Below are 27940 nucleotides of genomic sequence, written 5' to 3' on the forward strand. Positions count from 1 at the left end.
CCTGTCCAGCGCACGTTAGCGAACGCCAGTGCTTCCATTCTCAGTACTTTCCCTGGCCTTATCCTGCGCACCACTCTGTTCCTCTTTTTCCTTTTACGGTTACGCTTCTTCTTCTTCATGCTTCGTCCCAGAATTAGGGTTCCTTCCTTCGCATCGTAGTTGCTCGCGTCGCAGCACATGGATCACAGACCGAAATCCAAGGAGTCACTCTCTTACTCCACTCTCTTCAATCTCGAGGTCCGTACTGTTTCTTTTCTTCGCAGAAACCATTGTGCTTCTTCTCACCGTTTGTGTCTGAATTCGCTTCTTTTGAGGTTTCCTATGATGTACTTATATAATTAATTTGAATTGAATTTTAGCATCTTTTGAAAACAAAAAATAGTTCGAGGATTTTGTTTATTTTTCGCTGTTTCTGATTGCATTGTTTTGTAGTCTTTGATGAACTTTCAACTTCCAGAACAAGATAATGATTTTGATTATTACGGAAATAGTAGTCAGGATGAGAGCAGAGACAGCCAAGGTAGACACTATTTCTATATTTGAGGGTTTTTGTTTATATAAGAGACTTTTGTTACTTGGATTTTCATGATTGTATGTAGATATTACTGTTTGGCTAGTGAGTTTGGACTTAGTTTAAGTGTGTTCTGTGTCTTTGTGATGCTTCGGTGAAGGTGTGGGGATTGCAAATCACAGTAATGGGAATGTGCATGAAAAGGAGGTGAATTTGTTCAAGAAGAGGAGGTGGTCTCTAAACAGTGACAACGAGGAGAAGAGCAGTTTTTACGGGACACACATGACGGAGGAGCGATATCGATCAATGCTGGGAGAGCATATTCAGAAATACAAGAGGAGGTTTAAGGGTACCTTGAATAGTCCTGCCCAAAATCAGGCTGCTGTTCCACTTGTGAAAAGCAACACGGGATTAAAAGCTCACAAGTCAGGGAATGAGCGCAGGGGAGGAGGATTACATGTGGCGGAGAGTACATCGGAATGGATGAATGATTCTGGTTCTCAAAAACCTGGAAACTACCGCAATGCAGATTTCTCGCCGCAATATGGCACTGATAGGTTTGCCTTTTCTACTCTGTTGCCTTTTATGGTGTTTGAGTTTTTGAATCATGACTCATGGTTTAAGTGGAAAATTACCTTGCGGTTGTGAACTCCTTTCAGGATTATGTATGAACCTGCATCTTTGGATATCGGGGATGGAATCATTTACAAGATCCCTCCAGTCTATGATAAGTTGGCTGGAGCTCTAAACCTCCCAAGCTGCTCAGATATCCATGTTGAGGATTTATACTTAAAGGGTACTTTGGATTTGGGCTCCTTGGCTGAAATGATGGCTGCTGATAAAAGATTTGGGAACAGAAACCGAGCAGGCATGGGAGAAGCAATACCACAATTTGAATCACTGCAGGCACGACTGAAGGTCATGTCAGCTTCTAATTCGGCTCGTAAGTTCAGTCTGAAAATGTCTGATGTTGATTTGAATTCCTCCATTCCGGAGGGGGCAGCGGGAAGCATAAGGCGATCTATTTTGTCTGAGGGTGGAGTATTGCAGGTTTATTATGTGAAGGTTTTGGAGAAAGGTGACACCTATGAGGTATCTATCATATAATATGAATTGATGTTTTCCCCTTTACACTCTCCATTTTTTTTTATCATTTAGCTTTGTCACATTGGACTGCTTCAGATCATTGAAAGAAGCCTACCTAAGAAGCAAAAGGTGAAGAAAGACCCTGCTTTGATAGAGAAGGAGGAAATGGAAAGATGTGGAAAAGTTTGGGCAAATATTGTAAGAAGAGACATACCAAAGCATCATAGGAACTTCACTATTTTTCATCGAAAGCAGCTCATTGATGCCAAGAGGGTCTCAGAAACTTGTCAAAGAGAGGCATTGCCCTATTTCCCTCCTTGAATACATTTTCTATCTGTTATATTTTGTATTGATTTGTGGTGTATCTAGAATCTAGCTGTCTAGTCTAGTCTAATGATTTTGATGGTAGGTTTTGTATTCGGCATTTTGTCCACAATAACTTATTACTTATATGGACCTATTTTTCTTTCAGGTCAGAATGAAAGTTAGTAGATCCCTTAAATGGACAAGGACTGCCAGTATGCGCACCCGTAAACTAGCTAGAGACATGTTACTGTTCTGGAAACGAATAGACAAGGAGATGGTATTTCTTAATTCCTTCCTGAAATTATTGGTTTTATGGTGCTCGATATTGAACTCTGGAAGACAGTGTATTTCAAGAAGTCATCTTCATTATGTGATTATGGTGATTGGTGACCATTAGTGTAACATGATGGCCTCATACTCCCTTTACTTTTTGAAGTAAATTTTCATGCATGATAGTTGATAATATGTTTTACCTACTGTTGTATGTCTGCACATATTTCATTAATGCATGTTTATTTTACGGATAATAGTTTTGAAATCTCTTATTGCTGAGATTATTGAAATGATGTCACAGTTTTTTAAAAGTAGTGGTAATGATTGATCCAGGTGGTATTGCGCACCCTTTCCAAACTGTGTTATTTAATTTTGGGTCTAAGCTGCTCAATTTAGGTGTTTTTGTCTTTTTGAGATAGAGAAAAGAAGAATTGGGGTTCTTTTAATAGATATCGGACCAACGTCTTGACTCTTGACATAAAATGGGTGGTCAATTTGGTAGACATGCAGATACAACAATGCGTACTTGGATTTATCTTTCAAATTGCAATATTGTCATGCTAGTGTACATTTTCATATGTACATTAGACTTGAATATACTGTAATTTTTTTATTTCATTCCTTGCACAGACAGAAGTGAGGAAGAGGGAGGAAAAAGAAGCTGCTGAAGCTTTGAGGCGTGAACAGGAGCTTCGAGAGGCAAAGAGACAGCAGCAAAGGCTTAATTTTCTTATACAACAAACTGAGCTGTACAGTCACTTTATGCAGAACAAGTCAAACTTACTATCTTCAGAAACTTTACCCAAGGAAGATGAAGATGCAGATGATCAAGATGCACTGATCGACTCTTCAGATGCTGTGCCCGATGAGGAGGAAGATCCTGAAGAGGCTGAATTGAAGAAGGAAGCTTTGAAGGCTGCACAAGAAGCAGTTTCTAAGCAGAAAATGTTGACAAGTGCTTTTGACACTGAATGCTTGAGGCTGCGCCAAGCTGGTGAAACTGATTCACTTCCACCAGATGTTGCTGGAGCGAGTAATATTGATTTGCAAACGCCGTGAGTTTCTTCTCTCTCTTTATTTGTTGTTGTGTAAATGCATTTCTATACTACATGGACACATATATAATTGTACATATGCAAAAATTAAAAAAAAAAAAATTGATGTTCATCTGGATAATATTGAGAGGTGAGTTAAGCAATATTGTTTTAATTTAAATTAAGTTTTTGTATCGATGTGTTGCAGCTCCACCATGCCAGTGGCATCCACAGTTCGGACACCTGAATTATTTAAAGGTGTTCTTAAAGAATATCAGCTAAAAGGTCTTCAGTGGCTCGTTAATTGTTATGAGCAGGTTGTTGAACAATCCTTAATAAAGTCTCAAATCTCAATGATTTATTTCATTTGGTTGTTAATTTGAAGGCTTTTGGTATCTTTCAGGGTTTAAATGGTATTCTAGCGGATGAGATGGGACTTGGAAAGACCATTCAAGCCATGGCTTTTTTGGCCCATTTAGCTGAGGTAGCTATTCATCCACATGTTTTGGTACATTTCTGTGACTTTTATGTAATCTGTTTGTCCCTTTCAGGAAAAAAATATATGGGGACCTTTTCTGGTTGTTGCACCTGCTTCTGTATTAAATAATTGGAATGAGGAACTTGAGCGCTTCTGCCCTGAACTGAAAAGACTTCCATATTGGGGTGGGCTTTCAGAGCGGACAGTACTTAGGAAAAGTATTAACCCAAAGGATCTTTATCGTAGGTAATTTTAATTTCTTTTGCATTTTTTACCTTGAAAAACACAGGTGATAGTAATGGCTTTCTACATAGGGTTAATGTTTGAGAAAAATGGATTTCTTTTAATCAAATGTCACTAACCCTACAAAGATACTTCGATACATATAAATTTGGTGTGAGGAATGCAGTCTCCCTTGATACCTCTGGTACTGTTAACAATTCTTATTCATTATTAATACTATATATACATATTTTAGCTGATAAAAAAAAAACTTAGGTGGATATTCTGTGCTGGGAATGTGAGCAATATTTTTAGTCTAGAGTGTGCACATGACACGGGATACAAATACAATATGACACAACCATGGGGATATATGACATTTTAAAAAGTATAGGACTCAACTTGAATGTAATACAAGATATAAAATTAGTATAATACTATAATATTAACATATAGCACAAATCTAGAATCAAAAGAAGAAATTAATGTTTTAAAAGTGATCACAAGTCCTTGTAGATATGATAAAATTCTTAAGTTTATTTAATTATTATTGTGATATTCCTATCTGTATTAGTATAAAAAAATTTATTTAATTACTCACTTGGTCTCTATAGTTTCATAATTTGTACCTTTTAGTCCTTATAGTTTGAAAGTGGTTTTTTTAGTCCTTATAGTTTGAAAGTGATATTTTTAGTCCTTATAATTTGCATTTTAATTCTCTTTTAGTCCCTATAGTTTGAAAGTGGTCTTTTTAGTTCTTATACTTTATATTTCAATTTCCTTTTAGTCCTTACCTCAAAATATGAGTAGTATTATCAATTACAATTAACTACAAAAATATTAGCAAGTAATTCGTAATTAATTTATTGCAAGATAATTTGTAATAAAAAAATAGTTGATAATTTATAACTAATTTGTAGTTAATTATTTTTATTTTTTTTTTGTAGCAAGGACTAAAAGATAATTAAAATACAAATTTTAGGGACTAAAAAGATCACTTTCAAATTATAGGAACTAAAAGAGAAATAAAATACAAACTATAAGGACTAAAAAGACCACTTTTAAACTATAAGGACTAAAAGAGAATTAAAATGTAAATTATAGGGACTAAAAAAATCACTTTCAAACTATAGGAACTAAAAGGTACGAATCGTGAAACTATAGGGGATCGAATGAGTAATTAAACCTTAATTTTAAAAAGCAAAGCAATGAAAATTATAAAATGCAGCTGGGAGTATTTCAAAGTAGTTTTGGAACAAAAATGAAACCCGAAGTAAAGTACAAAAAGTATAGTTTTGCCAATTTTTAACTGTATTTAAATTTGGAAACTGAACAAAAAATGGAGTAAAAACTGCAGTATACATTGAAAATTTTGAAGTTCCTTAAAATTAGGAGTCTTTTGTAATTGGTGCAATTTTGTTTTTGAAATGAAATGATGGTTTTCTCACTTTTAAGTTATTGTTAAACAAAACAATTGGTTTTTTAAGAAAGTAAAAAAAAAAGGATGTCAATGATGGAATCCTCTTTCTTTTGGTGTAGAAGGATTTGGTTGATATGAATAGATTGCTCATCTGCATAGAATCATCTTGTTTTTTAACCTTTGAAATTGTGCAGCTAATCTAGGGCAATATTTTGGCCCTCACCTTCCCAAATAAGCTCCATTGTAATTTATCATTTTGGTATTTAATTTTCACTCCTCTTATTTCTATTGTAACTATACCTTGCTTATTTGCCAGGGAAGCTAAATTTCACATTCTCATCACAAGCTACCAGCTATTAGTATCCGATGAGAAGTATTTTCGTCGCGTGAAATGGCAGTATATGGTTTTAGATGAAGCCCAGGCAATCAAAAGTGCAACCAGGTTCGAAGTCTTGTTTCTGCAGTGCATAAGTGATTGGCATCTCTTATTAATTGATAATTGTTCCAGCCCTTTTTCTAAAAAACAGAAATCAGATTAATTATTTTATATTGTGCATTTCTTTAGGATTGTGTTTTCTACAATTTTGTATGTATTTTTGTTAATTGTGTGGTCAATCAAGAAATTATATTATTATTAACATCTGATTTTGTGATTTCCCTTTTTAAATTTTTCTATGACAGTATAAGATGGAAGACACTCCTCAGTTTTAATTGTCGGAATCGCCTACTGCTGACTGGTACACCCATTCAGAATAATATGGCTGAGTTATGGGCTCTTCTTCACTTCATCATGCCAACTTTATTTGACAGCCATGAGCAGTTTAATGAGTGGTTTTCTAAAGGGTATATATTCCACCTTAAAGTCCTTGAACATGTTAGCTATTTAAATTTAACTATGGTCTAACAATCTTTTATGATCTACCCATGTCAGAATTGAGAACCATGCAGAACATGGGGGTACTTTAAATGAGCACCAACTTAATCGATTGGTAAGTTTCTTTCTTGTTGATAGTCATAGTGATGAGATGGTTAGGATGTGTTATATTATATTATGTTGGATTTTTTTGTAAAATTAGAAATTTTATGTGCTTATGAATAGCCTATGTTGTGGAATAAAGGGTAATTGCTTGGTGTTTCACAAAAGAGGAAGTGGTGCCATTCATTGAGTTCTTGCCTTTATTGTGTGTTAATTTTTCTAGGAATTGTTATATTCACAATGTATACATGAGCTTATGAGTTGTGTTAAAACAGAGATATGATGATAAAAATTACAATCGGATGTATTATATGGTGACTCTTGTTTTTATTATTTCTTCTAAGTTTTAACTATTGTAATTGCATTTTGTTAAGTTAGTTAGATTATCATTTTAAACCCTGATGTTAAGTTCTAATTATCGCTTCTCTTAACAGCATTCAATTCTAAAGCCTTTCATGCTGCGGCGTGTTAAAAAGGATGTGATTTCTGAGCTTACTACAAAAACTGAGGTTACTGTGCATTGTAAGCTGAGTTCTCGGCAGCAGGCTTTCTATCAAGCAATTAAGAACAAGATATCTCTTGCTGAGTTGTTTGATAGTAATCGTGGGCAGCTCAACGAGAAGAGAATTCTGAATTTAATGAACATCGTTATTCAACTAAGGAAGGTAAAGAATCCATAGTATTCAGGCTTTCTTTCCTCCTTGTTCTTAATTTTAGTAGCCCAGATTTTGTATTAATTGGTTCATTTTGAAATAAGGATTGCTGTGATTCAATTTTGTGAAGTTATTTTTTCTTCCCACCAAGAGTGTGCCTGTAATAAATATTACTCATCAACTATGCTAGGTTTGCAACCATCCAGAGTTGTTCGAAAGGAGTGAGGGAAGCACGTACCTTTACTTTGGAGAGATTCCGAATTCCCTTCCACCTCCTCCATTTGGGGAGATGGAGGATGTATATTATTCCGGTGGTCACAACCCCATATCATATGAGGTATTTCCTCATCCTCATGCCTTCTTTACTATACCAAAATATTCAATTTTATTTGGTCTTGTATTGTTGCAAACTTATCCACATTGGTTTCTTAAGAATTTGGTCTCTCCATTCCTATTAGACGTAGTGCCAAATGTAGGAAATCTTTGCATCGCATGATATTTGGTTTTGTACTGTTTAAACTATCCTTGACTCTATAGTTGAGACTTGAGACAAAGCTAATTTGATCCATGAACAAGGTTAGTTTATGAAACATTTAAGTTCATTCAGGACTCGGGACCTTGTTGCAATGTTGCTTTAGTTTGGTTTCTTACATTTTAGAAGGCCAACAATTGAAATTTTAGTATGATTTAGTTTATTATGTTAGCTGTTGGGTTGGTAGTTTTTATGGTCTGAAAATGGGTCCATTGTAAACGGCCGTTATAAAGAGGATTTTTCAATGGTATTAGACAGTAACAAACACTGGTTGACTCAATGTTGAGATTTGAGAAGAATGAAAGAGGATATGGAAGGATAAAATGATACCAAGTAAAAAAAAAATTCTTTTTTTATATGAGAGCCTATAAATAGGAAAAAAACAAAGAATGTACATCTGGGGAATGGTAGAGGGTTAATTAATGCTTTTACACTAAACATTGATCTATTCTGGCTGGTAAAATTTGATACACATGGAACCTGTTGTTTGTTTGGTGCCATTTTTGGCATTTTTATTGTAAAAGGGAAGTATGTTTTCAATATTCAATGTCACCCTTTGGGGAATCTGTTAGATATATGGTTAAAAAATTACCCAGGTCATGATGATATTGGTCTTTCTTTTATTTAGGGTTTTCTCTTTTCCCTAGTAATTAGTTGTTTCTACTATCTTATGTCAAGTATGCCTCCTTTAATTTTCTTTTCTTACTGCTTTTGTTATTTTCCCCAATATTTTTCAGATACCAAAACTTGTCTATCAAGAAATTATACAAAGTTCTGAAACTCTCAGTTCAGCTGTTGGTCGTGGTGTCTCCAGAGAATCTTTTCATAAACATTTTAATATTTTTAGACCGGAAAATGTTTATCGGTCTGTCTTCTCAGAAGATATGTGCAGTAAAAGTGGAAATTTTGGTTTTACCCATATGATGAATTTGTCTCCACATGAAGTGACATTTCTAGCTACTGGTTCTTTTATGGAGCGACTATTATTTTCTATGATGAGATGGGAACAAAAATTCATTGATGAAGCTGTAGACTTTCTAATGGAGACCATAGATGATGATCCAGAATGTAGTTACCTTGAGAAAGAAAAAGTGAGAGCAGTTACGCGAATGTTATTGGTGCCATCAAGATCTGAGACCCAGTTTCTTCAAAAAAAATGGCAAACTGGACCCAGCCATGCTCCTTTTGAGGCCTTGGTTGTCCCCCATCAAGATAGGGTGTTATCAAATGCCAGGCTTCTTCACTCTGCTTACACATATATCCCACAAAGTAGAGCTCCCCCAGTATGTTGTTTCCTTATTATCTGCTGCAGTTATTTTTTCCAAAATTAATTGCCTCTTTTTCTCCCTTTTTAAATAAAATGATAATTAATTATTGACCATTTTCTTCTTTTCCTCTTCATAGATTGGTGCTCACTGCTCAGATAGAAACTTCTACTATAAAATGATTGAAGAATTACATGATCCCTGGGTTAAGAGGTTGCTTGTGGGGTTTGCACGTACATCTGATAATAATGTGCCTAGAAAGCCAGATAGTCCTCATCATTTAATTCAAGAGATAGATTCTGAACTACCTGTTTCTCAGCCTGCTCTTCAGTTAACGTACAGTATTTTTGGGTCTTCTCCACCGATGCGGAATTTTGACCCTGCGAAATTGCTCACTGTAAGTGTTGCTTTTAGTTTTGCTCTTTCTTTCTCATGGAACACCCTCTCCTCTCAACTTTCATGTTGAATAGATCTTCTAATTTTCATGTAGGACTCTGGAAAGCTCCAAACACTTGATATATTATTGAAACGCTTACGAGCAGAAAATCATCGTGTTCTCTTGTTTGCTCAGATGACCAAGATGTTGAATATTTTGGAGGTACTTTCAAAATTTCACAATGTTCAATCTTTTGATATTTATTGTTTATATATAAAAAAAATCTAGGGTTGTATCATTCTGATATGTTGAATTCAAATTGAAAATGTGAAACATGTGTAAATGAATGAACAAAATTAGTCATTACAAAAGCCCTTTGGCACAAGTTAATTTCCCTTCAATATAGTGATTACAACGTACATGAAATCAGTTTATGAGGAGACCTAGAAGTTGCATGTTTGTGTGTGTACATGTATATGTACACACATATGCAAGTATTTATGTTTTTTTTCCTAAAGCTATCTGTGAAATATATGATTTGATATGTTTTAATTACAGCAGTTTAGTATGGTATTATTTCCCTTATTACTCATTATTTAGTTTCCTTATTAATCAGTAATTGATTGATCTTGTAATCAATACTGATTCCCTTTTCCAAATTATAAATAGCATGAGGTGTGGTCTACATTGACACACAACATTACACAGTAAATAACACTGTTATACTATTAAATGAGTTTGGTACTTTGGTTTGATTTTATTTTTAAAAGAAATTGGAACTTGGGCTTTCTAGGTAAGTTCAAATGTTCAATGATTTGAAAATGGAAGCATTCCTACCATGATGAGAATCTATGTACATGGGACAGAGCAACACAATTGTTCCACCAGTCTTGGTTCTTGGCCTTCAACTTTTATGGGTCTTTTTCTATATGCTGACTGGTAATTTAATCATGTTTGCAGGACTACATGAACTATAGAAAATATAGGTATTTTAGACTTGATGGATCATCCACTATTCAGGACCGCAGAGACATGGTCAAAGACTTTCAGCATAGGTAATGTCTTCTAATTTCTTTGTAATCTTTTCATACTGTACTCTGGTTAGACTATTGAACATTAATTATTTCATAATACTTCTGTTTTTTATATTTCTTATTAATTTTTTGTAGGAGTGATATTTTTGTGTTCTTACTGAGTACAAGAGCTGGTGGATTGGGTATCAACTTGACAGCTGCTGACACAGTCATATTTTATGAGAGTGATTGGAATCCAACATTGGATCTACAGGCAATGGACAGAGCTCATCGTTTGGGTCAGACAAAAGATGTTAGTTCCATCTTTCCTGCTACTTGTTCTATGGAAGTCATGTTGCATATTTTTGGGGGATCTCAATTATTGGTCTCTCTCAATTTTCCTTCATTACATGTCTAGAACTGATGCTTCCCTTTCTCAGGATCATGCACATTTTTCTTGCTCAGACATTAAATCTACTCCTTTTAAGTGCTTAACTTATTTAGTTTAAAACTAATTTCAGTTGCATTTTCAAACTTGCAGGTTACTGTTTACCGACTTATATGTAAAGAGACAGTTGAAGAGAAGATTCTTCTTAGAGCTAGTCAGAAAAGTACTGTGCAGAACCTTGTCATGACTGGTGGTTCTGTCGGTGGTGATCTTTTAGCTCCTGAGGATGTTGTATCATTGCTTCTAGATGATGTTCAATTGGAGCAGAAATTAAAGGAAATCCCTCTCCAGGTCAGTTGTGAATTTGGTTACCAAACTTCATTATATCTCTCTGACCAACCAAATGAAATACTAGGAAAAAAGGTTTAGAAACCCTAAAACCATTTTGAGAAAATTTCTGATTGTTTGGCCTCGCTTATCCTTCCAGGTAAAGGATAAGCAAAAGAAAAAACAACCTATGAGAGGTATTCGGGTAAATGAAGACGGTGATGCATCAATGGAAGATCTAACAAGCTCTGTAGCCCAGGGTACCTCAGATAATGATCTTTCCATGGATCCAGAGGGTTCAAAGTCTAGTAATAAAAAGGTATCATCATGCTTCTATTTGTTTATTTGGAGAGGATTATACCTCTAATAAGGCTTTGTTATTGTTGATTATGCCTCTAAACTTATTGGTTACTAAAATTCTTGATACTTATTTCAATTGATTGCATGATATAAAGAAAACTGTTAATTTATGTAAGTTGTGACTCTTAACCCATCATGGTACCTTGACAGACACAAAATAATGACACTCGATTTTAAATATAACTAGCTAACCCTTAACCAATTATGGTACCCATCATAGTGGTTGGTGGATTAATACACAACAAAACTTTTGTCTGTCTCTTTCCAACATGATGATTTTGTGACAATAAAGGACCTGAATCTGTTGTACTTTTTTGGTGGTTGGTGGGTTAATGCACAACAAAACTTTTGTCTCTCTTTCCAACATGATGATTTTGTGACAATAAAGGACCTGAATCTGTTGTACTTTTTTGTTGGTCTTATCATTTATGTGATAGTTTTTGAGTGATTTGAATTTTTAGGTGTACATGATGTTTGCAGAGTTAAAATATTGCAAGTTTATTTTGAATGTTATGTTTAACTTGATAACATAATGTCTACTTGCAGAGAAAAGCTTTCTCAGATAAGCCAACTTCAAGGCCAATGAATTCCCAAAAGATGAGTGAATTTAGTACTACGCCTATGGACGATGAATTGGATGTTGTTGATCCAGTGGGTCAGAAACCCAAGAGACCCAAGAGGATAAAGAAGAATGTGAATGAAAAGTTTGAAGATGCTTTTACTGGGATTGCTGCCCTGATCCCAGAGCAGACCCAATTTCCACCTCCACCAAGCGATTTTAGTGCCGGGGGTTCTAAAGCAGAATCAGGCCAAGACAACTGAAGACATAGTGATTCTTAACCACTACAAAAACTTTGGAGTTACTATTCTCAGCCCTATGGATTGACTTTTTTTGTGGAGACTGCTAAGTTGGCTCTCTGGTTTATCAACAGTTTCTAGTTCCCTATTTCTTGGTTATCCTCTCACTGCAAATAGTGGCTGCAAAGACAGGAGAAGCTGTATATCCTAGATTGTATATAGTAGTCCTTAATGATAGATATTAGATTCTCCTCCCTTCCACAGTTTGGGGGGGCGGGGGCTTTGTAGTTTGTACAGATTGAGCCATCCTTACTTGAGTCGATTTTTTATGTTCCACAAGCAATATTTATAACAAATGATGAGTAATATACGGTAGTCTTGCTACTCGTATTAAGTCTGTTGCATGACAATTAGCACCCCGTAATCAATATGATTGTGAGATCTCTGGTGACCAAGTTTAAGAATAACTTCAATTCATCCGGATCATGAAGGGGTGGTGGAATTCATCAAAGTTAGAAGCTGGTGGTGGATAAGGCTGAGCATGAAAAAGTATCATTGTCTTACTATTAGTGGACATCAAATTCTGTGTTACGTTTATCTTATTGTAACACTAGGTCTGCAATTTGATGTAAAGGGCAGGGTTACTTTTTGTACTCCCATCTTTTAATAAGTATTGCCTTATAAAAAAGAATAACTTGTTCAAATCATATCATACAGTGAATGCTAGTAATCCATTAAAGCTACGAGGAATGACTTGTGAAAATTCAGCTTCCATCCCATGGGTTCGTAAGAATATATAGCTTTGAGTTTTTTTTAGAAAAATATTAGTAAATTATACTAATCACTCATAAGATTTTGTTAAATTAAACAAACTCTTTTTTCTTACATTTACAATAATCTCCTTTACAGGAAAGCATGTTGTAATATTTTTAAAACAATTAAGGGGATTAGTGCAATGTATAAAGGATATATTTTCAAAAATTAAGGGGGCTAGAGCAACAGTAGGTAAAAGCACGGAAAATTTATGTAATTTTACAAAACCTTATGGGTATAATTAGTATAATTTACTAAAAAAAATATTAAAAGAGAAGATTTGTTATGCAGAGGAGCTTATCAAACTTTTCTTCAACGGGCTCTATATATAGAGAAAAAAGTGTAACAAAATATTAAATAATATCATATTGTTCTAAAAATCAAATTGTTAACATCATAAATCTAAGTGATAAGAATGATATCCTTATTTTGTTTAACAAATATCTTAAAGAATTTGATGCATTACAAAAATACTTAAAAATTTAATTATCTATTTTAAAAATTAGTTATTAAGACATACATTTTCAAATAACAATCAACTTTAATTATCATTGACTATGTGGATTAATTGACAAAAAAAAAATATTTCAACTTTATTCATAATTTCAAATTTGAGTCTTGATGTACTTGAAGATAATATTTACTTATAGTTTACTAATATATTCCAACTAAAAAACAAATATATGTATATTAATTAACATACAAATACTTGTTTTTTAGTTAGAGTGCACAACAAGTTATATCATCAGGATAACGAGATAATCTTTAATAATAGCTTACTAATATACTCAACTAAAAAATAAATGAATATGCATTAACAAATCACATAAATATATTCCCTCTTGTTTCAAATATAAGAAGAAAAAAACACATTTTTCTTAATCTTAAATATAAGAAAATTTTAACTAACTTTATCTTATTTAATATTATTATCTTTAAATTAACTTTTATTTAATTGAAGTGTTAGTATCAATCATTCTTTCTTATTCTTGATACTAAATTCTAATGAAGGGTGAGTTGAAAAAAATTGTTTTTTAAATAAAATTGATATAATTAAATGTGCTTAACAAACTTTTTAATTATTATTTCATATTTTTTTCTTATATTTATATCAGAGTCATATGTGTGTATAAAATCAATTTTTCGAACTTTATTAAATTTTTTATTCCTAAAGGAATCGAATTTGTAAATTATTATAAACTCTGGTTATCTAAATTTGTTTAACTTTACTTTAATGCTAAATCAAACAGACACCTCATCTCTAAACTGACTAAATAAAGCTTCACATCAAGAGAAATGTATATTAGTGTATGAATCACTTAAACATTAATTATAACCAAATTGTTACAATAATCAATTAACTCGATCACTTAAATCCAACTAACATAGTGCTTAAGGAACGTACCTGATATTTTTTCTTTTGTTGAGGAACGATACCTGAATCTAATTACATACAAAAGCTAAAAAGTTTCCATCTAACAAGTAATTGAGCATTAATATTTCAAATAAGAAACAGGGCATTAAATATATGTCCGTAATCACAAAAAAGGACAAAGTATGATGACTATATAAGATTCAGAGGGAACCTCACATGAAAGTGTGGGCAAAGTCATACCATATTAATAACCGTTGGGGAAGTTGGCCGTACCCAAATACTTTTAATGCCAATGGATTGATATAGGTGGCACCCCCAGCAATATAACTCCCATGAATTTAAGAGACATCATTTCATCACACCTTGGTTATCTTGATTAAGATATTTTAATTAATTTTTAATTGTAAAATTTATTTGATTGTTTAGTGATAAAATATTTCAGTTAACTTTTAATTTTTTTTACTAACTAAAAAATTCATTTAGTTATTAGATAAAGAAAGTTTTTTTATTAGTTTCTCAATAAATTTTATTGTTCTTTAAAACACTACTTGAAGTAACATTTTTAAAAACACTAATTTCTAATTTTTTTTTGTTTTTTTATTTTATCCTTAATATATTTATTAATTTTCTACTTATCCTTTTTAAATAAATAATAATTTTATTATTTTTCAGTCATTTTACACTTTTAAACTATTTCAATAACTAATTTTACTAAACACTAATAAACTAATTTTTCAGCTTTCAACTAACTTTTCTCAACTAATTTTGTCAAACATAGCTTGTGTGGCATGGCAGAGCTAAAATTGAAAGGCAAATGCTAAGGACACTCTTTAAGGAACTTAAGGTAGAAATATTTTTTATAGGTAAAAAAATAGGTTATCCATGATCATTTTACACACTCTAATGATTTTCACACAAAATATTTTTCTTTTTTATTTTTTTAACTAATGTCCTAAAAATATTGATTAACAAGACCCTTAATTCCTCTCCATTTAAAATAAATAAATATCTTAATCATGTTAAGATTAATTTGTGAAATTTTATTTTTGAAAAGGGACTAAAATGAATAATTTTTTAAATTCATAGACTAAAAAACTAAATTTATATTTGAGAGAAGAAAACAAAGGTGACCCAAATTTAAAAGATTAAAAAACATATTTTTTTTTAGTGAATCTGGATATCGCATAATTGAAAGTAAAAGTTAATTATTTGAGTACCGAGATTTATTTAAAGAAATTATTTTTTCCTAACACGTTTCATACATACAAATGAAATCGAACTTTTGACATGTCTATTGTAAAAAAAAAATACATGTGTGAAATAAAAATAATAATACCAATATTTTTATTACAAACTTTATTTTTTATTTATTGGTTGGTTTAAGTATTTAGCTTTCCCTCCAATTATGTGAGCTCAGAGCCTCAGACGATTAAGAAGCTAGGAATCATAGATATGGTGGGGTCATGAGTTGGATGAGTTAAAGTAAATCAACCCCATCGTTGAAGGACCATAACTTTGTAGTTTTCCCAGCAAAAAAGTTTGGTTTTTTTATTGGCACTAGCCGCGTCTTATAGTTGGGTAGATCAACTAACAAGAGACGGAGAAAACAAAGTTTTATTTGTGTTTGGTTTTGGTTTTGGTTTTTTCCCCATTCCCCTTATCTATTCTTTTGGCTTCGCACGTGCCCTTCTTAGAAACTAAAAGAAAAATACAAGAGCACTTTATGTGTATGCGAGTGAAGATATAAATATCATGGTTCATGCATTACATGTTTCAATTAAATTTAGAGTGGGATATTATAGGCTTCATTGTTTGGTCAGAAATTTTTGCAGACCCAAATTAATGTTCACCTTTGGTCAAGCAACACCCACCAAAAAACACTTTGATTTCCCATTGCCGCATATTTTGTAAAGGCAATCTTATTCTTATGGTAAAAGGGAAAAAAAAAATATTCATTAGTCGGTAAGGGGAAAGTGAGAAGCACAAAATTGAGGCAAGGTTATATAGAAGTCTCAGTTTTAGTTTAATAGGCACATCACACTCACATCTATTGAAGTTCATAATTCCACCTCTTGTGTTTTTTCCAAGGCTTTGCCAACAACAATTCTTTGGCTTAGAGTTATAGAGCATGGTGGGGAGCATTATGGGAGTGGTTCACAATGCATACACAAATGGAAGTGTTGGTGTACAAAATTGTAATGGGGTGGAGGAGAAGCTTGATTGTTTGAGAAGGCTAATTGGGAAGGGTGATGGTGACCCTTTGAGAATTGTGAGTGTTGGAGCTGGTGCTTGGGGAAGTGTTTTTGCAGCATTGCTACAAGACACTTATGGCCAATTTAGGGACAAAATACAGATCAGGATATGGAGAAGGGCAGGAAGGGCAGTGGATAGAGCCACTGCTGAGCATCTCTTTGAGGTCATCAACTCAAGGGAGGATGTGTTGAGGAGGTTGATCCGCCGTTGCGCTTATCTCAAGTATGTTGAGGCAAGGCTTGGTGATAGGACACTCTTTGCAGATGAGATTCTCAAAGATGGTTTTTGCTTGAACATGATTGAAACACCACTTTGTCCTTTGAAGGTTGTCACAAACTTGCAAGAAGCTGTTTGGGATGCTGATATTGTTGTCAATGGCTTGCCTTCAACTGAAACAAGAGAGATCTTTGAGGAGATTAGTAAGTATTGGAAGGAGAGGATCACAGTGCCTATAATTATCTCTTTGTCAAAAGGTATAGAGGCTGCATTGGAGCCTGTTCCACATATTATAACTCCAACAAAGATGATTAACCAAGCAAGTAAGAAGAGTCTTTCTTCATCTCTACTTACATGTTATCTGTTTTGGCTTTCTTTCTAATATATAGAAATAGGTATCTTTCTCATGCCTTTGCCAGGATAGAACAAGCAAACAAGTGTGATGATTATGTTTTTGTCTCTTGCTCTAGTTTAGGGTGCATTTGGATTAGTTGTGAAAAATCAATTATTTCAATAATCTTCTAGATATAAATGATTATACGAAATAAGTTTTATATTTGAATATGCTTGGTGAAAAGTAGTTCCATCTAAGATAACTCATTTAAATGGTCTAAAAAATAGTCTTTTCATAATAAATTATAAAAAGGGTAAAAAGTAATTTGTAGTAATTGGTTTTCTATTCAAATTAATCAATTATTGAAAATAAAATAAAGTTAGTTAAAAGATGAACTGCTAACTTTTAATCATAATCTCTAAAATTTTTAAAATTTATCAACAAAGTGATAAGACTTGTGTCCCTTAATCAAATGGTTCAAGATTTGAATTTTAGTTAGGTCTTGGGTATAGAACAAATCGTGTTGGGAGCGGAATACCTATCTTCTATGCGCTTAAGGCCTCAAATGAAGATTAGTCACTTCTTTATGTAGGGTTACTTTGTACCAATTAAATGGTCAGAAAAAAAATATCTCTAAAATTTTATCTACCATAAAAAAATCATATTTCTTGTTTTTTGAAATTATAATCTTTACAAACGGAAGATTATAATCTTGAAGAAGAATCTAATCCAAACATGATGCATCAGTTAAAAGTTAAAATTATTGCAATATGCAAATTATGAGTTAATCTTCCGTGTGTATCTGAATGCGTTTGAAATTTCATCAATAATCTTGGGTGTTCTTCTTGACTCAACCTTTGTGTTCTCTCTTTAACACATACAGTTTACAAAAATCTAGTTCATATTCATACTGAAGCATATTACATATCAATTGTGATAATTCTCTTGCTGAATTGCATCTTGTTAACGAAGAATTTGTTGCTGAGCAACGAAATTTTCATGCTAAAGTTAATACTTAGCATCCTTGTTTTCTAGTAAATACTCTTTTTTATTTATTTCATCTGATTTTGTATTATCATAGGTCATAGCCTTCTTACCATGCAATAATATCTATTCTTTGCATTGCAAACTTGATAGCTAGAGTGCCTATGGAGAACATACTCTATCTTGGTGGTCCAAATATTGCCTCAGAAATCTACAACAAGGAGTATGCCAATGCAAGAATCTGTGGAGCTGAGAAATGGCGGAAACCTCTGGCGAAGTTTTTACGACAACCACACTTTATTGTCTGGGATAACAGTGACCTCGTCACGCATGAGGTCATGGGTGGCTTGAAAAATGTCTATGCAATAGGAGCTGGTAAGCTTCTAATTAATTGTTATAACTTTACATGCAAGGTCAAACTTGCAGTAATTATATCATCGTGTTTTGGTTTGTGTAATGTTGTCAATTTCACTAGTTGGTTCACTCCCTATTTCACACACAGATTCTACAATCTAAGGAAAATACAAAAGGCAGTATCTGTAACAGATAACCAAACAATTTTAACATTTAAGTATGGTACATATCAAGGCATATTGATAAAGATTTCATCATGATTGATGATGCATATTATTGGAAATTGAATTAAGGACTTCATATGTCTTTCACATGCCATAGAGACTAGACTAGTTGGCATTAACTTGGAAAAGAAAGGGGTTTAACATACCTCTAATTTTATGAGAGGCATTCCCATGTCTTACACTTGATTTCTGATTTACAATCTATAAATCCTGTTTTTCATTTTAATGTTGTCAGGAATGGTAGCTGCCCTTACCAATGAGAGTGCTACAAGCAAATCTGTGTACTTTGCACACTGCACGTCGGAAATGATATTTATCACTCATTTGTTGGCTGAAGAACCTGAGAAACTTGCAGGGCCATTGCTAGCTGACACTTATGTGACCTTGTTAAAAGGCCGTAACGCTTGGTATGGCCAGATGTTAGCTAAGGGTCAATTAAGACCAGACATGGGTGACAGTATTAGTGGCAAAGGAATGATTCAGGTATATTTTGTAATTTTTCATGTCCTAGTTTCTTCCAAACTCATATGCTATGTTCTTGATCAGGTGTGCCAATTGCATCTTTAAAATGTGAAAGTTCAATAATTATATACATTAAAAACTGATGGTGCTTCACAGATAATTTAGCAGCACCCTGTGGTAGTGGCTGGTGGTTTTCATCATTTGTACTTGTATTCATCCTTGCTAGCAATTTATATATGCTTATTTTCAAAGCTTTATGTTGTCTAAGTCATTCTTGGGTTGATGAATATGATGTTACAATTTTTACTTGACATAAGCCACCCATATCACTTTTCTTATTATTTGGCCCTCATAGATTCCCTTGCCACAGCAAAGGTGGAATTAATATCATTCACATAAGAAAGAGAAACCATCCTTGTGTGTTTCTCCTTAGAAACAGTTTTTTGCCTTCATTCAAATCCCAATATAACTAAATAAAAATGATATCCCTGACCCTGCCATTTATTTCTAGGGAGTGTCAGCAGTGGAGGCATTCTTTGAACTTCTGAGCCAATCTAGCCTGAATGTGTTGCATCCTGAAGAAAACAAACCTGTTGCTCCTGTAGAGCTCTGCCCTATCTTGAAGACACTCTACAAAATTTTGATATCAAGGTAATCTCCTGCAACAATTGACTGAAACCTTGGTAGTCTGTTTTCTTTACCCTTATGCTTGTTATCTTTGAACACTTCCAACTCCAAGTACTACATTTGAAAATCTCCTTTACATCTTGCCGATGCACTAAATCTCAGGGAACAGTCATCACAAGCTATTCTGAAAGCCTTGAGGGATGAAAATCTGAATGATCCTCGTGAACGAATTGAGATTGCACAAAGCCATGTTTTCTACAAGCCTTCACTTCTTGGACAACCCTGATTGTTTTCTCATTGGCAAAAGCCAAATGTGGATGCAACTATATATGGAAGCATTTGTCAACTCAAAGAGAATATTTAAATGAGCATGAATGTATTGTTTTGTGATGGATTTTGTATTACATTGTTGTATGTATATATGTCAAAATATAAGCCACTAAGCAATTGGACTAATAACTCCCAAAAACACTCACTACAGTACTGCCTGATGGACACTACAACATTGTGGCCAAAAATGAGAGGAACACTGTTTTTGGAAGAAAAAAAAATCATTAATGGAATGGAATAAGTGTGGAAGGGATACAAAGGGAGTGGAAGGAATGAAACAAAGCTAGCTTTATTCTTGCTTGGAAGATTGATGAGGGATTAGGAATGGAACTAAATTATTTTGTATGGAAGTTAAATTATAAAGATCTTGAATGAAATGTAATATGCTTAATTATGAACAAAATTTATTCCTCCAATTCCACCTCAATTTTGAAGAACAAAAAATTGTGTATTTGAGGAAAACAAAGGGGGAATAGCTTCCCCTTGAGTTCCTTTCCCTTCCCATCCATTTTTCAAACCCCCAAACAAGAGGATTATTTCCCTTCCCCTTATCACTTGTGTGTGAATCTGAAATTGTTACTTTTGTTTTGGCAACATTGGTGAATAAAGTATACAACCTAAAAGCTCAGTCACAGTCACAAAGCACTGTTTTTTGATAAGATGAGTCTATTGAATTTGTATTTTTTAATATAATAGTAACTAACTACAAATCCGTGATAGTAACCTTAACAACTAAAATGGGAATTAGGACCACCTTGATCACTTGCTATTAATTGGACAAGGATCAAGAGTCTATTTCCAGTTTTCACCAATACCTTCTTAAGTTAAAAACTTGCCTGCAACAGAGTTAGAGGTCAATAATTATGCCCCACCACTCTGCTACAAGACAAAGCATATTGCTTTCCTAGTCTTAATGGAATGGGGATGAGAGCATTGACGGAGCTTAAAATTTTTGGAGGCTAGAGTAATTATCATTATAATATATTAATTAAACACAATGATCTTGATAATATCATCTTTTATAGGTGATTTTAAATATTTAATGATATAATTCAAAATATATCATAATTAAATATAAACACAACGCCTGAGAATTTAAATAAAAAATTTTGAATTTGTTTTATACTTCAATATATTACGGATATAATTAAAAACTAATAAAAATCTATTTCACAAATACCCACGTGTTTTGCACAAACACTATTGAAAAAAAAAGTGTAAAATATTTATAAAATGTGGAAGAATTACATTTCATAATTGCTTAAATCCTATTGACAGATTATACATCTTTGATTCCCCTTAAGGAAAAAGAATCTTCACCAGGAAAAACTAATTCCATCATGTTGACAAAAAAAAACTAAAATCAATTGAAAAAACTCTGATCTAATACCTAATTAAGAATTTTTTTTTCCTTTTTTACAAGATTTTTAAATGTATACAATTTACCATAGGAAAACATCATAGCAAAGGAAAATCTGCAATTTCATCATTTCTGAATCCATTAGTCCGTGGTTCATTATTCCATTAATGAAAAACGATTGTATGGATATATCAAATAATCTAATGAGAACGTAAATGAATCGCAAAGGCTCCTGCTAAAACTGTGTTTAATGTAAAAGTTAATATAACAAAATTAGAGAGAAAAACAGTATAAAACTGAAAGTGACACATACACATCACCAAATTTGTTAATGCTGTAACCCGCGCTTCATATTTAACAATGAAACTCAGCAGCATGTGAATGCGGCACAACAGTTAAGTTTAAAGTCTTCTCTGCAGTCAGTGACTAACCAGTTGCAAGGAAGAAAACCTATACTTCCTTTCATTTACAAAAAAACTACTCTTGAGAATTCTATCTATATAGGCTGTACAATTTCCTCACTGTCACAAAACCCATTTTGGTTTGCCTATGTATCATTCATAACTACGTCAGAATCCTATACCAACTTCCAGGGAAGCACTGGACATAACCAAAACCAACCAAGAGAGATACCCAAAAAGGCATGGCAGAAAAATGGGTAACCACCAGTAATAAGTTCAGCAGCTACTGAGCTGCTTAGCTAATTGTTCAACCAAAGCTCCTTTTCGAAGCTTATAGTACTGTTTTACTTTGTGGTCCTTTGCCATGGCCCTCAAATCAATCAATGACAAGCTATTCAAGTCACCAGGCAGCAAAGATGAGGCCCCGTCATGGGAATCCACCAAGGAATGCAAGTTGCTACTATGAAGAACTAACTGGCTTCTGCTGTCCATAGAAACCCTGTCTGAATTTGTTTCCATGTCCACAGTGATTGGCAACTTTAAAGCTTTTCTTCTCTTTTGTAATTCAGAGAAGTTGCTATCATAAGGAACAAGAGCACGACCTTCAGTTTCATGCTTGTCGGGTTGCACTGCTCTTCTAGTAATAATCTTCCGGTTCATGGGCTCATTTAAAATGGCAACATCAGTACAGGGTTTCGATCTTCGCTGCCTCTTGGTTGATACAATTATGGGTGTACTTGGAATAACTTCTGTACAACTGTCATATGGTTCTCTGGAAGAAAATGCCTCTAGTTCCAGTTTCTGCTTTTCCCGAGCTTTTAGCTTTGAAGGGAAACTCATGTTCAATTTTCTGAATTCAGAAGTAATTTGGGACTTAAGGTCTTGTGCTTCTTGTTCCTCTTCATCTTCATCTATCATCTGTAAATCAGTATTCAGTGTACTCTTGGTTTGAATCCCTAGCAGAAACCAATGCAGAATTTTCAGCATTAATAAGGGAGTGGTATTTTCAATGTTGAACACTAGTCCAGAATTATTACCATTACTTCCTTTAAAGGAGCAAAATTCAGTATCAGCACTACAAAATGTTTGAGGATAAACAACTTGTAAAGGTAAATCCACAGAGTTCAAATCTTCATCTGGAGCAACCTTGGATTGTTTCTTGTAGGCTCTCTGTGCAGTTTCTGGAGCAAAATCACATACCTTTTTGTCTAAATTGGAATTCCTACTTTTCCGTTGTGAAGTAGCTAATCTGGAATTAGGATACTTTTTCCTCCCCTTGATGTCAGTTGCAGGTCTAAAATCATCTGAGCTAACATCTTCTTTGACAAATTCATTTTCTTTCTGCACAATTTAAGAAAAAAATGCATTTAAAAACCTTGTTTAAAATAAAATTGTAAATTGATTAGAAGGGGAACAACAGCACTTCTTGCACCTTGGCTTCATTTGGAATATTTTCATTGTCTTTGGCAGAAAACAAATCCAATATTTGACCTATATCTGTATCAATGAGTTGACTTCTTTCAACTTCATTTCCAGAAACTTTATCAGATGTTTCTGATAATTTCATCCAATCAGAGTGATCAGGAGATTCAGGTCCACTTTTTTGTTGTTGTGAAGTAGCTAATCTGGAATGAGGATACTCTTTCCTCCCCTTGACGCCAATTGCAGGTCTAAAATCATCTGAGCTAACATCTTTTTCTTTGACAAACTCACTTTCTTTCTGCAGAATTTAAGAAAAAAAATGGACCAAAAACCTTGTTTAAAATTAAAGTTAAAGTAAAATAGTAATTGCAGCATCCAAGAAGTTTAAATTGATTACAAGGGATCCAACACTTCTTGCACCTTGACTTCACTTGGAATATTTTCATTGTCTTTGGCAGAAAACAAATCCAAGATTTGACCTATATCTGTATTGATGAGTTGGTTTCTTCCAACTTCTTCATTTCCAGCAACTTTATTATCAGATGTTTCTGATAATTTCATCCAATGAGAGTGATCAGGTCCCCTTTTTCGTTGTTGTGAAGTAGCTAACCTGGAATGAGGATACTCTTTCCTCCCCTTGACACCAATTGCAGGTCTAAAATCATCTAAGCTAACATCATTTTCTTTGACAAATTCATTTTCTTTCTGCACAATTTAAGAAAAAAAATGGACCAAAAACCTTGTTTAAAATTAAAGTCAAATATTAATTGCAACATCCAAGAAGTTTAAATTGATTAGGAGAACAACACTTCTTGCACCTTGACTTCACTTGGAATGTTTCCATCATCTTTGGTGGAAAACAAATCCAACATTTGACCAATATCTGTATTAATGAGTTGGCTTTTTCTGACTTCTTCATTACCAGTAACTTCATTATCAAATGTTTCTGATAATTTCGTCTCATCAGAGATGATAGCTCCTAAATCAGGACTTCTAACAAGAGATTTTTCAGGCAAATCCTTAAAAGAAAAAAATCTAGTCAGGATTTAAAGCAGGTCCACTGGCAGGGACATGTTTGATAGGGGATTCAAGGCATCACGTACAACATTAAAGCTGTAATGTAATCTAGGAAGATACAAAATGAGCCTCTCTACAATAGGCATTGCCCTTGGGCTTTGCTCCAAATTTATCATGCATAAATATGGTTGCCAAGGTTAGAGTTAGACCTTCACAAAAAAAAAAAAGCCAAATAAAAATAAAACCATACAGATTGCAATTGCAAGCACAATGTAAAGTCCGAAAACTGCTACCAGTCTACCACATTAGCCATTTTACTGGGATTTACTCTCTTTTCCTTAGGTTTCAATGTCAAACAACAGTTTGCACTGTCAGAAACTAGAGTATGTGAATCCCTTCTTAAATGCTACTTTAAAATTAAAGCTCAAAATAACTTTAAAAAAAAACTGTTTGACAGCTGGAAAAAACAAAGTCCTTAATTTTTTAAGAGTTTTTCTCTAAATGCGTTTAGCACAACTTCTCCTTTTAAAGAGAAGACAAGCTAAAAAAAACTGGGCCAAATGGGTAATTGATATTTGATGGCTTATAGTTGACAGGAACAAGGTGCAACTGAAAAAATGACTTATTTTTAAGTGATCCTTAAGTTTCATCTAAAGTAAGACTAACAATATTCTCTCGTCTATGGGTGGCCAGCTACAAGGTCAGCGAATTTGGGGTGAAAGCTTTAGTCTTCTTGTTAAACTCAAGTGTCAAAATTGGCCAAAAATCAGTTTAGGATGATTGGACTTGGAGCCGACAATAACAACTGGTAAGAGATTTAAGCAAGCTCAGAGCCATGTGCATATCTAACTCATTGTAGGCTTATTTGTAAATGCCCAAAAGTAAATGGAATGTGCTCAAATCAACTTAAAACACTAATTATTAGCGACAAATCTCCACTATATGCGTCTCCAAATATCATATCCATTGCCTAAATCATGGCTTTATGTGGGCTAGAGAGAGGCAGCTAATTACTGCACATTTATGTTAAACTTGTTACTTGTATGATTGAAAGCAATTGCATATCCAGAAGTAGACATACCAAGCAATCGTCACACAAACAGATACAGTAAGAATTAGTCTTAAATGGGTCTAATATTCCAGAGGCTAAAAAAAAATTGAAAGGAAACATTGGTGTAGCAATCAACTATTACAAAAAAAGTGTTCAGCTCAAGCGTTAAAATTTATAGTACATTAAGACATGCAGGAATAGAAAATAAGTGCATTTAAATTGAAAACATACAACAGAGCTTTCTCTACCTCAATCTTTTCAGGATTATCTGATCTCTTTTCATGAAGCTCCAAAAGAAGTTCCGAGCTTTCAGAGGTTCCATGGAGTTCTTTTTCTTCCTCCTTAATGATTATATTAGAATCAAAAGTGCTAGAATCCTTGTCTAGTGCATGTCCAGTAACATTCACAATTGGACTCAACATATTCATATCCAGAGACTGCTTCAAATTGAAAAGGTGGGGCAAGAAAACATGCCAGTTACATTCAAAACCAAGGGTCAACAGTTAAAGACTGTACATCAAACCAACACTACCAGAAGATACACAAGAGTAACAAAGGAGGTAGGAGTAAATATATGTGCTAAATGGCAAGCAAGGGATAGCTTAATACATATTGTTGTCATTATCCAGCACTTGCAAGACAGAGAAAATCCATAACCCTTAAACTAAAATAAAAGAATAACAGTTATACAATTAATAAGCTATTGTATAGTACATACAATAGTTTAAATTATAATCAACAGTAGCATAATTACTTCCCCCTGCAGAAATATTGGAATAATAGAAATTAAGCAATATATGCCAAAAAATGAAAACAGAAAATAAATTTCAAAAGGGATTTCAAAAGCCAAACCTGGGCAAGTATTTCATTAAGTGTCTCAGCAGGTTCTTTATCTAACAGTGGCTGCATCTCTGCATCATCAGCATAATCATTCTTCAAAGTGCTAACCGCCACATCAAGCCGGCTGATTCTCTCAGTGAGAGCAGCACAGCATATATCAGGCCACTTTTCATGCTCGGTGCAGGCCAATTCATTCTGAAGCAACAAGAGATCCCTTTCAAGTTCCTCAATCTCGGTATCTGCCTTGGTGATCAAAATTCTTAAAACCCGAACACAGGATTCCACATTCAAGGCATCCTCCTCTATGAAATCTACAAAGTTCAACAGAAAGCCAGAGTAAACACAACACACACGGAGGACACAAATGCAGTGCGAGTGCGGGGAGTGAAACAATAATTTACCACGGCCACACCCAAAGTAGAAGTCACATTCAGGATGCTGTGACCAGTAATTACTACCACTCGCAACTGAGACAAGTAAATAAATAAATTACATGTCAAAAGCAATTTGATTTGTTTGGATAAACTTCCTGATTATAATCATTTATAGAAGAAAATCAAATAATGAAAAAAAATTCAAGAGGGATCAATTTACTCCATATGCAACTCTGGGTAAAATTACTCCTTCAACAAATCTGAGTATATATTAAAATTTCATTAATTCAACTCTAAATTACTGAGTAGAGTAAGTAACAAATTTCCATAGAATTCTAAAACTATTTAATTCTTCATTAACTAAACATTTTAAAAATGTCGACTTTAAGATTAAAATACCTACAAATATATTATTTGTATAACATGTGCGCATAGAATATATTGAACGGATTATTTAATAAGTTGATTAGAACTTTTTCTGAGAGAGAGAGAGAGGAAAGTTGATTACTGCTATAACTTATTAAACCCACTAAACGAATAATTAATAAAATAATGACTTGAGAAATAGTAATAGTAATAGTAATAGTAGTAGAGAAGAAAAGGAGAAACCTTGGGCATAGGACGAACTCCAGAGATCCCAAGCCATGAACTCCAGCAGGTAACTATATCCTGAAAAATGAAAATTAAAAAAAAAAAAAAGCGGCTTTGAGGAAGACGAGAAGGTGAATATAATAATAATAATAGAGAACATGCAAGTAAAGAAAATGAAGAAAGAGCGAACAGCATTGAACGGAGAGGAACGAACATGGTGTTGGTGGTTGCGAAAGAGGGTTGAAACGACAAAGGCATTGCGTACGGAACGACAAAGGAAATTCTTCAAGAGAAGAGAAGGGGAAAGGGGGGGGGAGAATTAATTAATATTACGATGTACGCACCAACCAGAGTATTAATTAATTAATGAAGTAGAAGAAGCATTAAGAATGATGGTCACATCACATAGTGCAACCATAAATATTAATGCAGTAGAAAGATGAAATTAGTGTGGGAAAATGCAATGAGGAAGGAAGCACGTTTGTTTTTTCGGCTTCACCTGGAAAAAAAACGAGTCCGTGAAACGCGAAAGGGTTTGCCTAGGGTTTTGCGATTGTCGACCAATTCAGACCCATAAGAGAAGAGAAGAAGAGTGAGTGTGCTGTGTGCAGCGAAAAGGCTGCAACTGAAAATGAAAGCGGCGAGGGCGAGGGCGAGGGCGATATGGTAATTTCATTCTCTGCGACGTGGGCCCGGGGGTTCTGGTGGGGCCTCGTTTGACTGGGCTAGTTTGTGGGCCGTCGATTGTTTTCAGGTGCTATTTTTATCGGCGAATCGGTGCCCAATGGGGCCCACACGTCAACTCTCTTTCTTTTCTTTACTACTACAAGTACAGCACGTCTATTCTATTTTTCTAACTTTTCAAAGTCTTTTTATAAAATCTTTTTCTTCATC

General features: G+C 33.9%; 3 protein-coding genes across 11 annotated transcripts; 2 read left to right on the top strand and 1 right to left on the bottom strand.

The window, feature by feature from the left end:
- The first annotated feature begins 35 nt into the window (after positions 1 to 35).
- On the top strand, positions 36 to 12459 carry LOC100810344 (chromatin-remodeling ATPase INO80). 3 transcript variants are annotated; one of them, XM_006576737.4, is made up of 23 exons: positions 36 to 237; positions 433 to 520; positions 672 to 1068; positions 1171 to 1603; positions 1694 to 1894; positions 2070 to 2180; positions 2807 to 3231; positions 3419 to 3527; positions 3614 to 3694; positions 3762 to 3934; positions 5647 to 5772; positions 6012 to 6173; positions 6262 to 6319; positions 6741 to 6971; positions 7150 to 7296; positions 8229 to 8774; positions 8896 to 9153; positions 9247 to 9354; positions 10093 to 10187; positions 10302 to 10458; positions 10687 to 10884; positions 11021 to 11179; positions 11767 to 12459. In XM_006576737.4, exons 1-23 carry the CDS (start codon positions 178 to 180, stop codon positions 12040 to 12042), a joined length of 4599 nt encoding a protein of 1532 aa, XP_006576800.1. In that variant the 5' UTR covers positions 36 to 177; the 3' UTR covers positions 12043 to 12459. The 3 variants fall into 3 exon arrangements, with proteins under 3 accessions (XP_006576800.1, XP_014629228.1, XP_014629227.1); XM_014773741.3 differs by having other exon boundaries at positions 116 to 237; positions 458 to 520; XM_014773742.3 differs by lacking the exon at positions 433 to 520 and having other exon boundaries at positions 90 to 237.
- Positions 12460 to 15799: 3340 nt separating this feature from the next.
- LOC100810871 (glycerol-3-phosphate dehydrogenase [NAD(+)] GPDHC1, cytosolic) lies at positions 15800 to 20389 on the top strand. The gene is made up of 5 exons (XM_014773743.3): positions 15800 to 16998; positions 18147 to 18368; positions 18807 to 19054; positions 19545 to 19684; positions 19823 to 20389. Exons 1-5 carry the CDS (start codon positions 16335 to 16337, stop codon positions 19944 to 19946), a joined length of 1398 nt encoding a protein of 465 aa, XP_014629229.1. The 5' UTR covers positions 15800 to 16334; the 3' UTR covers positions 19947 to 20389.
- Positions 20390 to 21641: 1252 nt separating this feature from the next.
- LOC102666817 (uncharacterized) lies at positions 21642 to 27766 on the bottom strand. Of its 7 annotated transcripts, XM_014773746.3 has the most exons (11): positions 27546 to 27766; positions 27261 to 27329; positions 27065 to 27124; positions 26483 to 26548; positions 26094 to 26392; positions 25490 to 25678; positions 23992 to 24192; positions 23594 to 23878; positions 23184 to 23471; positions 22789 to 23092; positions 21642 to 22707 (listed from the first exon to the last, which is right to left on the bottom strand). In XM_014773746.3, the coding sequence occupies exons 3-11, from the start codon at positions 27099 to 27101 to the stop codon at positions 22028 to 22030; spliced, it is 2349 nt and encodes a 782-aa protein (XP_014629232.1). In that variant the 5' UTR covers positions 27102 to 27124; positions 27261 to 27329; positions 27546 to 27766; the 3' UTR covers positions 21642 to 22027. The 7 variants fall into 7 exon arrangements, with proteins under 7 accessions (XP_014629232.1, XP_040869959.1, XP_040869963.1 ...); XM_041014025.1 differs by lacking the exon at positions 27261 to 27329; XM_041014029.1 differs by lacking the exon at positions 23594 to 23878.
- Between the last annotated feature and the right edge of the window lie 174 nt (positions 27767 to 27940).

The sequence above is a fragment of the Glycine max genome, chromosome 3 (assembly GCF_000004515.6).
Source record: "Glycine max cultivar Williams 82 chromosome 3, Glycine_max_v4.0, whole genome shotgun sequence".
NCBI lineage: Eukaryota > Viridiplantae > Streptophyta > Magnoliopsida > Fabales > Fabaceae > Glycine > Glycine max.